Source organism: Eumetopias jubatus, unplaced genomic scaffold (assembly GCF_037043125.1).
Source record: "Eumetopias jubatus isolate StellerSeaLion01/CBP00866 unplaced genomic scaffold, mEumJub1_p1.0 scaffold_1, whole genome shotgun sequence".
Taxonomy (NCBI): domain Eukaryota; kingdom Metazoa; phylum Chordata; class Mammalia; order Carnivora; family Otariidae; genus Eumetopias; species Eumetopias jubatus.
In genome coordinates this window covers 65,909,944-65,923,626 of record NW_028274807.1, presented here as the reverse complement: position 1 = coordinate 65,923,626, position 13,683 = coordinate 65,909,944, and the positions used below count along the sequence as shown (strand labels likewise).

The window sequence follows — 13,683 nt, the reverse complement described above, 5'->3', positions numbered from 1 at the left end:
AGGAAGCATCATTTAAGCTAAGCTCTGAAGAGTAAGTAGAAACTCTCCAAGTGAAGAAATGGATAAAAGTGCTTTAAGGAGAGGGAATAGCATTCAGCTATCCAAGGTTCGAGAAAACTTGCTCATCAAAAATAATAGTGAATCTGAATATTACAACTTGTCTTTGTCTCAAACAGCTAGACTTCCCATTGATTCTAGGGTTTTCTATGTTAAAGATACCTTAGGGGAAGATCAATCATATCTATCAATTATTGGATGCCTACTCCATGCCAAGTGTGATGCTAAGCACTTCATGTGTAATATAATTCTTACCACAAGCTGTGATAGAGGCATTTTTATGAATTCAATTTTAGAAAAGGAAAACTGAGGTTGAAAAAAGTTAATTTTGCCTAAGGTCAAAGTGTTATAAAATGGTGGCTCTGGGGTTCAAACCTAAGTCTGCCATCTTTAGTGCCTCTAGTTTGCCTCTAGCTTAGCTGCCTGACCTGCTGTGTTGGACTGAGCCATATAATTTTCATATTGAATAGGGGACATGTTACCTTCTGTTATGGACTGAATGTGTCTCCTCCAAACTCATGTTGAAATCCTAACCTTCGATGTGATCGTATTTGGAGGTGGGGGGGGGCCTTTGGGAGGAAATTAGATCATGAGGGTGGAGCCCTCATGAATAGGATTAATGCTCTTAATACAAGGGGGACGCAGAGAGCTCTCTTTCTTTCGGCTATGTGAGGATACAACAACGGATTGGCACTCTGCAACCCAGAGGAGGGCTCTCATTAGAAGCTAAACATGCTGGCACTCTGGCCTTGGACTTCCAGTATCCAGAACTGTGAGAAAAAAATTTCTGCTATCTCTCTATTTTGTTATAGCCTGAACTGACTAAAACACCTATACCTCAACAATATGTCACTTGCCTTAGAAAATGGTCCAATCCAAGTCATATCCTCCAGAGATTTTCCATCATGTTTGGAGTCTCTCAGATTATGAGATAGTCATGACACTGATGAACCAAAAGAAACACTCTTGCTTTGCCCTTGCAGGTGAGGTGATACAGGAGAGGAATATCTGTGTGTCCTTGTCTTTTAAGGTTGCCATTGATGTAACCAAGGCTGTGCCCTCCATGAAAATGCACAGTGTAGCTGTGATCTTCGTAAATTGGTCCCACCTTTGGAAAGAATGAGATGGAATCCTGAAATATATTTATTTAGCAATTCATGCTCAAAAGATTGTATAATATATAATAAAAATTACACTTAAGGACATCTATGAATCATTTTAATGGTCATTTTATTAACCTGAGAAATACAGGTATGTGTAAGGTCCCCTTTATCATAAGAGAAGTCTTCCCATGGAGGATTCTGAGCTTATTAAAAATAAAATTTTACATTGTATTATGCATAGGAGTATTCTGTCTTCATGGTGATTAAATGTAAACAGAAAGGGAAGAGGAGAAAAGCAAATAAAGTGAAAGCAAGGAGAGAGAATTAGGGAAAGAGGCAATGGGGAAATGCAAAAGGAAGACAGGAGCACAAATTCACCCCCACTAGGCCTGCATTCTCTACTCTACACCAAAGCAGCTGGCCATAAGCAAATTTTCACTCATTTTTCCCATTTGTTGCTTTTGATTTGGGGAAGATTTCGTCCAAATAAGAAAAGGGGCAGGGTTGAGGGGATCAAAGAAAAAACAAAGTAGCCTCTGGAGAAGTCCTTAGAATCTATAAGGGCTAATTTTAAAACTGTACACTCCAACAGTCAAATGGTAAGCCTGGAGTGCTTGCTTCTGTGTGATCCGACTCCCTGGCCCCATCCCTACCAAACCAATCAGGAGGTTGTCCCACTAGGGCTCCTTTGGACAACTTTTCCCCAGCAGAGTACTCACCCCTTTCCCCATTTAATCAAAGGCTCTTTCTACTCTAAAAATCAAACCCTTAGGATTCCAGGTTTTACTGCTTATCTCTCTTCCTCATAGTGTGTGCTTAGTATTTACTGCACAAACAATCAATGGTATTGCCATGTGAGAAGTGGGAGAACAGTCTATATATAAATTTGGAAGTTATAAGTTGTGTATTTCCATATTCTAGTAATTTAGTCTCTTTTTTTAGGCATTCACAGTTTAGTTTTGCCACCTTTAAGTTGGCTTTCTGATGTTTTTACCTGGACCTTTGAGATTATTTCGATTTTGCTTCTATCCCCACCTGTAAGCAAGCTATTTCTACTAGTTCTTTGGGGCACTGTGGAGAAACAGGTCTTTTTCAGTTTCTTGTTGATTTAAGCCTCTTGTTAAAACCTTCTCGTGGAAGCCACCTGAATTCAAGTCTGCAGCTCCCCAAATTCCACCGGGATTATACCCAGGTTTCTCAATTCCAGCAAACCTTTTAGGAACACCTGGGGATCTTCGAAGAACTTCCAGTGCCTAGAGTCTGTCCCAGACCAATCACCTCGGTATCTCTAGGAGTAGGAGAGTAGTTTTCAAGCTCCCCAGGGTTATTCTCAAGTGTAGGTGCTGCACTTGTTCAGTTTAGAACCACTGAACTTCAAGCAGAAAATCCTCTTAATTGGCATCTCCTTTATTCTGAACACATTAGCTCCAATTAGCACAACTTGCATCCCATTTCTGATCTTGTGTATTTTCTGGCAGAGAAGTATCTGATCTGCAGATTGAGATGGTAAGGCTGGAAGCTCCTCCAAATCTGGTTCTGGTTTCTAACATCCATCATTTTACTACTTCTCCATCTTTAAAAAACATCAACCCAGAGTTTAAGTTTAAAGTGGCCCAGAATTGGTATGTTTCCCAGGTAAATGGAAGAAATATGTCCAAATATTTTTCTTCTGGAAGATTTAGTTTATTTATTTTTTAAAGTAAACCCTTATTTTTAAGTAAACACAGTGGGGCTCAAACTTGTTACTGGGAGATTAAGAGTCACATGTTCTACCAACTGTGCCAGCCAGGCACCCCCTCTGGAAGATTTTAACTCAGACCTTGAAGAATTACCACAAATAAAATCCCGAGGAACACAAGCTCAGACACAATTAAAAGATGGGAAATACTTCTGGTGTATTAGCATTAATTATTACAATACCTGTTAGCATAACAAAATTTTTAAATATTTTTGAAAAGTAGCTTTCTTTTCTCTATTTGAGTTTTTTTTTTTAATTAGAAACAGATGTTGAATGTTTGAAATAAACTAAGTTTGAAAATATTCTCTTGGATTTTTACTGGGATGACATAAACTATTCCTTGCATTTCCTTCCTAATTATTTTCCTCATTTGATCATAGTTCATGTAATAAAAATAGTGTGAGATTTGTGAGAGATTTTTTTGGTTTATTATTTTCCCTTAAAAATTGGAAGCAGTATTAGAACACTTAAATATCACTTTCTTTGAATAGTAGTTATTATGTGGGGGGCACTGTTCTAACCACTCTACCCATATTGACTTATTTAGTGCTCATAATAACCAAATAGTTTGCTTTATTATCCTTATCATATACACACAAAAAAGGAAGCACAAAGGGGTTAAGCAAGTTGTCTAAAATCATATAGCTAGTAAGTCTTCAAACCTAGACTGTTGGCTCCAGAATTTCACTCTTGACCTCTATGCTATACTGCATCTCAGGAAGTTCTTCTAGGACTACAATGTAAATTAGGAGTTCTTCCATTTCTTTGAGAGCACTGTTCATTTCTGCCTGAACATTAGTACAATTTTAAATTATTAATTAATTTGTTTAATGTCTGTCTCCTTCTCTAGGCTCTTTCTCTTTGAGAGCAGAAACCATTTAATGCCATTTCCCTACCATTTACCCAGATGGCTAGTACACAGAAGGTGCTCAATAAATGGTTGAGTGAATGAATGCAGAGAACGTGCATAAAAGAGAACCAGGAAAAAATGTTTCCTTCATGGAGTAATGTCTCCATCTTGTGGAATTTTAGAATATTGCCATTCAAAAACATTTTTTAAATAAGCTAGGGTTTTCACAGAATTGATTCTCAAAAGCTATTTCCCAGACTTGTACTATATGTACTTGCACACATAATTTGTAATTTTTTTTTAGTATCAATATGTTAAGAAGAGTTACTTCCCTGAGCTACCTATTACGGGCAACTCATGAAGTTAGCAAATCTTGCTATTCAAAAAAGAAATAGACAAAAAGAAAGTGCTTAGGCCAGGCTGATTATAAATGCAGGTTATACATACAGAGTCATTCCCTCGCCCCCGCCCCTTGACGTAGGTGCAACTCGGCTTCTCTGACGCTAACCTACAAACGAGGCGAAAGGCTGGAGGTCTAAGACACCAGCGGAGCCGCTCCTTCCCCACGATTCTATGGTTCTCAGGTTTACTCTCACCACTGAGAACTCTATGGTTCCGGGGGCGGGCTGGGAGGCCTGAGTTTGAAAGCCGAGGCGGGAAGATAGTGGCTGCACTTGTCACCAGGCCCGGTTTCTCCGGAGCGGGAGGATGCTGGGATTATGACTTTCCCTGAATCGCCGAGAAGAGTTCGCGATGAATCTTCCGCGCTGGAGTGGGAAACGGTGGCGTTCAGCATCAGGCTCGGACTCCTCGGGAAGCGGCGGTGACGGCAGTGACAGCCCCCTGCTCCCCTCGGGGCCCGTGCTGAGTCCGCCCCCGGGCCTGGGACGCTGCTTGAAGGACCGCGGCCGACCGCGGGCCGCAGCTGCAGGTACTCCCAGGCACTTGAGGGGCCGCGGGCGAGGTGGGCAGCTCTGCCCAGCCACGTGTGGGGAGGTGTAGTTTCAGCACAGAGCTTGCGTGGTTTGCACAGCCCACTAGACTTCTACTTTCCTTTTCAGTTTGTGACTCTGGCCTAGTGTGGCAGGTCTCTTTCTGTTAGGACATGGACGTGCAGATTGGGCGACAGCCTGGTAATAATATTCAAGTGGTTTGTGGGTCTTTAGACCCTTACAGAAACAACTTCCTAGTCGGCCTGATCTAATCGCCTGTCGGGGGCTCACGCCTAATAGTGCCCGGTACTCCTTACAGATCATTATGTAGGAAGCGCTTTATGTCAGGATGTGCTTTATATAGATAGCCTCAGTCCAACACGTAGGAATTCCAAAACACAGCGGAAGACTAACAGCTGAAGTCATATGTTAGAATTAGGTTCAACTATTAATTACTTTTTTCTTTCCTGAAAGGGGAAGGCAAGCAGACAATTCCTGACGATCAAATAGACAAGTTGCTGTTGGCAAACTGGGGACTTCCTCTAGCGGTTCTGGAAAAATATCACAGTTTTGGTGTAAAAAAGATGTTTGAATGGCAGGCAGAGTGCCTTTTGCTTGGACAAGTCCTGGAAGGAAAGAATTTAGTCTATTCAGGTAATCAAATTTGTGCGCATTAATTTCTGTACTACTTTATGACATGAATATAAAGGATACCCTTGAGGTAGTTATGAAGTAGTTTAAAAAGTGAATGAAACAGTGCTTTATAGCTAGAGAAAGTCTTAAAATATGAAAAGTGGAGTCTCATCATATGCATATTTAAATTATGGAAATTCCATTATATTGGTGAGTGTGGGGAGCGAAAAAGCAATTTAAAGAGAGCTATTCTGCTTGTCTTTCCTCTTAACAGCCATGTCCCAGGAAGAGAGTGTAAGGGAAATGTAAATCTGCTCTTCCCCTGGTTGATCTCAGTTGCTTTAGAGTGTGTGAACCTTACACATTATGTATTTGTAATGTATAATGTTATATACATTGACCTCGTACAAGGTTGTATACACAAAAACATGTAATTTACCATATAGAAGACTTACATAGGCTTTCAGGGGCAACTCTGACATTCATACTTTTTAACCTTTTTGCTCACTGACTTCAGAACTTACCATTTGATAAGATGCACTTTCTTTGTATATCAGTTTTTTCTGAAGTTGTGAGTCATCCAGATTTTTAATTATGGCTTCAGCCGATAGTTATCATTAGGTATAATGAGTTCAGGCTGTGGAGTCAGATTGGTTGGGTTTGAAAACTGTCACAGTTAATGCCTGTGGTAATTAACGTAGAGCATATTAATAGAAAGCATGAGAGAATGCTTAGAACAGTTGCTGGCATATAGAATGTACACAATAAATACTAACTGGTGGCAGTGGTAGAATGGCCTGACCATTTCAACTGCTTAAACCAAAACTTGAGTATCGTTCATATTTCTGGTTGCCAGCTTACATCAATTAATCACCAAGTCCAGTGTATATTATCTCAAATCTCTCTCTCTTTTTTTTTAAGATTTATTTATTTAAGAAGGAGAGAGTGCACACGAGAGCGTGAGTGCGTGGGGAGGGTCAGAAGAAGGGGGAGAGGGGGAGAGAAGCAGACTCCTCCCTGAGTGTGGAGCCTGATGGGGGCTCAGTCTCACCACCCTGAAATCATGACCTGAGTGGAAATCAGGAGTCAAATGCCCCACCGACTGAGCCACCCAAATATCTTGATTTTAACTACTCTCTGTTTTTAGGTACACTACCTAGTTTATTATCCTCTTTCTTGTAGATTTTGCTCATCTTCTAGATTATGCAATAGCCTTATAACTAGCTTATATTTTCTCTCTGGTTTTATTCTGCCTCTGCATGCAAAGTGGTCTTTATAGAGTACAAATATGATCTTGCCACTCCTTTTCATAAAACTCACTAGTCACTCTACATTGCTTTGAGGATAAATTCTAAATTCCTTATGTGGTGGGATTATAAAATTCTTTTTCATGTGACATGTTCACATCTCTTCTCTTACTCCTCCTGGTTTTATTTCAGGCTTACTAAATTGCTGCCCTCTGAACTTACCAGGCTTTCCTCCAGGCTTCTGCACATGCTGTTTCTTTTGCTTGGCCTTCCTTTCCTCTTCCCTTCCCTTCTCATAAGTTGCGTTTCCTTTCCATAAACTTCATTATAGCTCTTCTCTCTCAACTTCTATCATGGTTCCTACCACAGTATATTAAACTTGTTTATCTCCTTCCTCAAAGCAGGGCTTTTAATCATTCAGCACTTAAAGGAAAGGATCGGTAGATACAAGCTAGGGACTAAATATTCATCATTTATTGTTCATAAAAGGATTTGTTTAATAATTTTCTGTTTTCACTGTGAGGCTATCTAGAGTGCTGGTTTGAAGTCAGGGGCATTTAAGCGAATAAAGTTTTCAGATGCTAGTCAGGGCCTTAATGATAGGTTAGTCTAAGTCTCTGTAGTTACTGGATATGGTTTAAAACATTAATGCAGTATATCAAATATTACTTCTCTTTGTAATAACCTTGTGGAATAATATGTTTTAGCTCCTACAAGTGCTGGGAAGACTCTTGTTGCTGAATTACTTATGTTGAAGCGAGTTTTGGAAATGCGGAAGAAAGCTTTGTTTATTTTGCCCTTTGTCTCTGTGGCTAAAGAGAAGAAATACTATCTTCAGGTAATGTTCTTATACTAAGAACATTATTGTAATAAGACCTATTATTGGCAGCTGTGTTAATAAAGGTTTCTTGTATTGCATCCCAAAATAGCTTTAAAAGTTGACCATTTATGAAGAGAAACTTTTTTATTGTATAAAGGAGAAAGGGTCATTAAATCAAAAGTTATTGAAAATTGTGTTAAAATTTATGAACTTTTCCTTAGGAAGTAAACAGAATACTTCAATTAGTATCTAAACATATAAATTAAAATACAGCATTTTAACTGAATAGTAGAATTAGAGTGAAGCATGGAAAGGAGAGTGTTTGAAGAAACATATCCTACCCTAACTGAGGGCCATTTGGGAGTAGTTAGGGGAAGAAGAACAAGATCCATTGGTGCGTAGGTAAAGCTTCAGGCCTGTGGTCTGTTCTGCAAAAATGAATAATAATATTTTTCATTTGTGTGCTACTCACTGGTTTTTAAGGCATTTTTACAAATAACAGTGTTTCATTAAATAGAATACATTTACTGTTGTGATTTCTGCAGTGAAAAAATATGTTGGAATGGCAAGACTGTTATACTGGTAGTCAAAAAATCTGGGTTCTAGTCCCAGTTTTGCCATTAACTATATCTTCAGGCCAGGCACATAATCTCCTGGACCTCAGTATTTTCATTGGTAAAATGAGGATTTTAACCCTAGTACTATGGGTTAACTCAGTAACATTCAGAAACATTTTATTGAATGAACAGCTCTAAAGTTCTATGGTTCTATAAATCTTTTTAACAGTTATTTCAGAGGCCAAATAGCCAACAAAGCTGGTCCTACATGGTAACATCCTCTCAACTTAGACCAAAGTAACAAAATGATGAAAGGATCCTTTTTATTGAGAAGGTATGTTAGTTAAAGTTAAACTACAAAAAAAAAAAAAAAAAAAAATTTTAACATCAAGGTCCCACTGCATTGGACTTTTGAAAACTTCTATTGTATAAAAAATTGTGGGATAATGAGAATAATTTTTTCATGAAGTATAAATTTGTTTCTTAAAATGTTACATTTGTGTTTTAAAAAAGAGCTAGTTTCTTGCATGTTCATTAGATTAAAAATTTAGTGCTTAAGGTAGTTTTCTTCCAATTTTAATTTCTATAAATAACTTGGAAGTGCTGTATTAATGTAATCGTTAAAATGGCATACTTCTGTTTGACTCTGTCTTAACAGAAAATCTCTGTTCTGAGTTTTGTCAGTTCTCAACTTCATATTTTTAGCATGTGATACTAAAAAAAAAAACCCAAAAAACAGTGTGTCCTGGCCAGGAACAACCAACAGTAATCTAATAAATATCTTTGGATACTTATGTCTGTATTCTGGGATAGAACCAATCTACAATTCATGAATTTCAAGTATTTTTACTTGTGTTATTCCTTTTTACTCAATTCAGAGTCTGTTTCAGGAAGTAGGAATAAATGTGGATGGTTATATGGGCAGTGCCTCTCCAACAGGGCATTTCTCTTCCTTGGATATTGCTGTCTGCACAATTGAGAGAGCCAATGGTCTGATCAATCGCCTCATAGAGGAAAATAAGATGGATCTATTAGGTAAGAAAAGTAGGAAATAAGCAAATATTTTCTGTTGCTAATTTTTGATGGAATGGAGTGGAGCTGTTGTGATTTCTATACGTCCCATTTTTTTCTTATTATCTGTCACCTACTTACGGAGTTGAGAATTGGCATCTGTAATGTTAGGAACTCTGTGTTTAAAAAAAAAAAAAGTTTTTTGTCCTGCTTGCTGTTATTGACTATTTCCCTGTATGTTTGCACTTTATAAAACACAGAGGATATCCTTGAGCCCTCAAGTCATTTCTCATTGCTTCTTTTCTGTCTAAACTTTACTGGGAATAGAAGGAAGCATGCTGGGGCTGGTTCTGCCATATCTGCAGTTACTATGTATTCATTATCATATTCTGGTGCTAGGATATCTAGATTTGGCCTTTACTTAGAGGTTACCATTTAGCAGGGAAATGGTATGGAGCTATAGAAGCTGACATTGTATATGAGTTTGGAACTCTGGGAAGGTTTTCTACCTTAATACTTTTTTTTTTTTTAACCACTTAGGAAAGTCTAGGTAGAGGTAGCAACAGGAAGAGAATGATTATAACATCAGCAGAAGCAGCAACTCATATCAGTTAGCTACTCACTGAGATCCTGGTGAACTTAAATGGTAAAGTTGGGTAGGGTAGGAGTGGGGAATGAAATCAAAGATTAACAAGACATGGCTCTGCTCTATAAAGCTTAGAGAGAGAAATCACATTCATCAGTTTGTATCAGAATTGTCTTATCACTTGTAACCACATTGGATTTTAAATATCTCAAGGATTGCAATAGAATCTTATTAAATGTGATATCCAATATACCTAGCACAGTGCCTGGCACAGATATTTTTTGAACGACTGAGTGAGTAAACTGAAATAACTTATCATGCCATATGATTTTTGAGATAGCTTACTGATGAGGCAAAGGAGCATCATGTGCCATTAGAACATGGGTCTGAAAGATCTTCATTTAGGTGGGGAGGCTTTGTCGGGGGGATACCAGTGCCTGTGAAAACCATGATCTTATGACTGTGTTTAAAGAAGGCATTGGTTGGTACTAACTTTTCAGTAATTCTTGAGCATTATTCCAAGTGCACAGACTGGTTTGATTCTCCAAGTAGTGGAGAAGAGGATTCTGGTAGACAAAACATACTGATGTTTTGTGGTAGAGTGACTCATTACCTATCATCATCAAACAAAAACATCCCTTAAAATCATTTCTTTCTTCTTGATCTGATTTTGTCTGTCTGTCTTTCTTTCTTTTTTTTTTTTAAAGATTTTATTTATTTGACAGAGAGAGACACAGCGAGAGACACACAAGCAGGGGGGAGTGAGAGAGGGAGAAGCAGGGGGGAGTGAGAGAGGGAGAAGCAGGCTTCCCACCGAGCAGGGAGCCCGATGTGGGGCTCCATCCCAGGACCCCGGGATCATGACCTGAGCCGAAAGCAGACACTTAACGACTGAGTCACCCAGGCACCCCTGATTTTGTTTTTCTAAGCAACTTTCTAACATCAGTATGGTTGGTTGCCCTGGTTGTTTTCCCCCATAGAAAAGTCAATACACTGAATAACTGTCCTAGCATGTATTTGATATCTCATTGTACATGTATTTCTACAAGGTTGCCAACAAAGAAGTATCTGAGTAATGAGAGGCAGTTTCCTCTGAGTTAGGTAATCATTGATTTTTAGATCCAGAATACATTACAGTAGGACCACTTACGATGTCTGAAATGTCTTGAGAAAGGATTGTCCATTATGTGAAATCTGATTTTTGTTTTATGGTTAGAAATTTGTATCACCTGCAATATACTGTAGAAATGACAGCTACTTACTATATAAGATACTGAGTCTTTTAAAATTTTTCTTGAAATTGTGAAATTTTGTAAAACCTAATATCTGGATAATCTCTTTAGGAATGGTGGTTGTGGATGAATTGCATATGCTGGGAGACTCTCACCGAGGGTATCTGCTGGAACTTTTGCTCACTAAGATTTGCTATATTACTCACAAGTCAGCATCTTGGTGAGTACCTGAAATAACTGAGTTCCTGAGATTCTAAGCAGTGTTGAGAAAGTGTTTGCAGAAGTGCGTAGTAAGTATGAATTAAATAAATTAAAGAAGGAGAATAATACCTATTTAGGACAAACTCATGTACAGCAGTTCATTTTTGTTCCAAAAGAAGTACTTAAGACTGAGAGTGATTTTAGATGATTTTGTAAACATTTTAAAATTTCGGATTGTTCTCCACTTTTATGATAAAATTTTAAAAATCCAGTTTTGTATTTGTCAGTTATATATCATTCTATTTAAGCAGTCAAGGCTAATTTTGAAAAATAACATTTCTTCATCCCCCTTCCCAGAGGCAACTACTTTCAACTCTTACAGCTTTTATTTTTTTCCCTTTAAATTTTTTTATTGTTATGTTAATCACCATACATTACATGATTAGTTTTTGATGTAGTGTTCCATGATTCCTTGTGCATAACACCCAGTGCTCCACGCAGAATGTGCCCTCTTTAATACCCATCACCAGGCTAACCCATCCCCCCACCCCTCTCCCCTCTAGAACCCTCAGTTTGTTTTTCAGAGTCCATTGTCTCTCATGGTTGGTCTCCCCCTCCGATTTCCCCCCTTCATTCTTCCCCTCCTGCTATCTTCTTTTTTTTTTTTCTTAATATATATATTGCATTATTTGTTTTAGAGGTGCAGACCTGTGATTCAACCTGCACAATTCACAGCGCTCACCATAACACATACCCTCCCCAATGTCTATCACCCAGCCACCCCATCCCTCCCACCCCACCCCCAGTCCAGCAACCCTCAGTTTGTTTCCTGAGATTAAGAATTCCTCATATCAGTGAGGTCATATGATACATGTCTTTCTCTGATTGACTTATTTCACTCAGCATAACACCCTCCAGTTCCATCCACGTCATTGCAAATGGCAAGATCTCATTCCTTTTGATGGCTGCATAATATTCCATTGTATATATATACACCACATCTTCTTTATCCATTCATCTATCGATGGACATCTTGGCTCTTTCCACAGTTTGGCTATTGTGGACATTGCTGCTATAAACATCGGGGTGCAGGTACCCCTTCGGATCCCTACATTTGTATCTTTGGGGTAAATACCCAGTAGTGCAATTGCTGGATTGTATGGTAGCTCTATTTTCAACTTTTTGAGGAACCTCCATACTGTTTTCCAGAGTGGTTGCACCAGCTTGCATTCCCACCAACAGTGTAGGAGGGTTCCCGTTTCTCCGCATCCCCACCAACATCTGTCATTTCCTGACTTGTTAATTTTAGCCATTCTGACTGGTGTGAGGTGGTATCTCACTGAGGTTTCGATTTGGATTTCCCTGATGCTGAGCGATGTTGAGCACTTTTTCATGTGTCTGTTGGCCATTTGGATGTCTTCTTTGGAAAAATGTCTGTTCATGTCTTCTGCCCATTTCTTGATTGGATTATGTTCTTTGGGTGTTGAGTTGGATAAGTTCTTTATAGATTTTGGATACTAGCCCTTTATCTGATATGTCATTTGCAAATATCTTCTCCCATTCTGTCGGTTGTCTTTTTGTTTTGTAGACTGTTTCTTTTGCTGTGCAAAAGCTTTTTATCTTGATGAAATCCCAATAGTTCATTTTTGCCCTTGCTTCCCTTGCCTTTGGTGATGTTTCTAGGAAGAAGTTGCTGTGGCTGAGGTCGAAGAGGTTGCTGCCTGTGTTCTCCTTTAGGATTTTGATGATCCTAAAGAGCTTCCTCACGTTTAGGTCTTTCAACCATTTTGAGTCTATTTTTGTGTGTGGTGTAAGGAAATGGTCCAGTTTCATTCTTCTGCATGTGGCTGTCCAATTTTCCCAACACTATTTGTTGAAGAGACTTGTCTTTTTTCCATTGGATGGTCTTTCCTGCTTTGCCGAAGATTAGTTTACCATAGAGTTGAGGGTCCATTTCTGGGCTCTCTGTTCTGTTCCATTGATCTATGTGTCTGTTTTTGTGCCAGTACCATACTGTCTTGATGATGACAGCTTTGTAATAGAGCTGGAAGTCCGGAATTGTGATGCCGCCAGCTTTGCTTTTCTTTTTCAACATTCCTCTGGCTATTCGGGGTCTTTTCTGGTTCCATACAAATTTTAGGATTATTTGTTCCATTTCTTTGCAAAAAGTGGATGGTATTTTGATGGGGATTGCATTGAATGTGTAGATTGCTCTAGGTAGCATTGACATCTTCACAATGTTTGTTCTTCCAATCCATGAGCATCGAACGTTTTTCCATTTCTTTGTGTCTTCTTCAATTTCTTTCCTGAGTATTTTATAGTTTTCTGAGTACAGATCCTTTGCCTCTTTGGTTAGATTTATTCCTGGGTATCTTATGGTTTTGGGTGCAATTGTAAATGGGATCGACTCCTTAATTTCTCTCTCTGCTGTCTTGTTGGTGTATAGGAATGCCACTGATTTCTGTGCATTTATTTTATATCCTGCCACTTTACTGAATTCCTTTATGAGTTCTAGCAGTTTTGGGGTGGAGTCTTTTGGGTTTTCCACATAAAGTATCATAGCATTTGCAAAGAGAGTTTGACTTCTTCTTTGCCTATTTGGATGCCTTTGATTTCTTTTTGTTGTCTGATTGCTGTGGCTAGGACTTCTAATACTATGTTGAATAGCAGTGGTGATAGTGGACATCCCTGCCACATTCCTGACCTCAGGGAGAAA

At 38.7% G+C, this 13,683-nt stretch overlaps 1 protein-coding gene across 1 annotated transcript in view; it reads left to right on the top strand.

Moving 5' to 3' along the window:
- The first annotated feature begins 4,486 nt into the window (after positions 1–4,486).
- Positions 4,487–13,683, top strand: part of POLQ (DNA polymerase theta) — a 133,920-nt gene continuing 124,723 nt past the window's right edge. Inside the window, exons 1-5 of the mRNA XM_088024675.1 lie at positions 4,487–4,679; positions 5,155–5,334; positions 7,268–7,398; positions 8,816–8,972; positions 10,878–10,986. Of these exons, the coding sequence (XP_087880801.1) occupies positions 4,502–4,679; positions 5,155–5,334; positions 7,268–7,398; positions 8,816–8,972; positions 10,878–10,986 (755 nt within the window). The 5' untranslated portion in view covers positions 4,487–4,501. The remainder of the gene's footprint in view (positions 4,680–5,154; positions 5,335–7,267; positions 7,399–8,815; positions 8,973–10,877; positions 10,987–13,683) is intronic.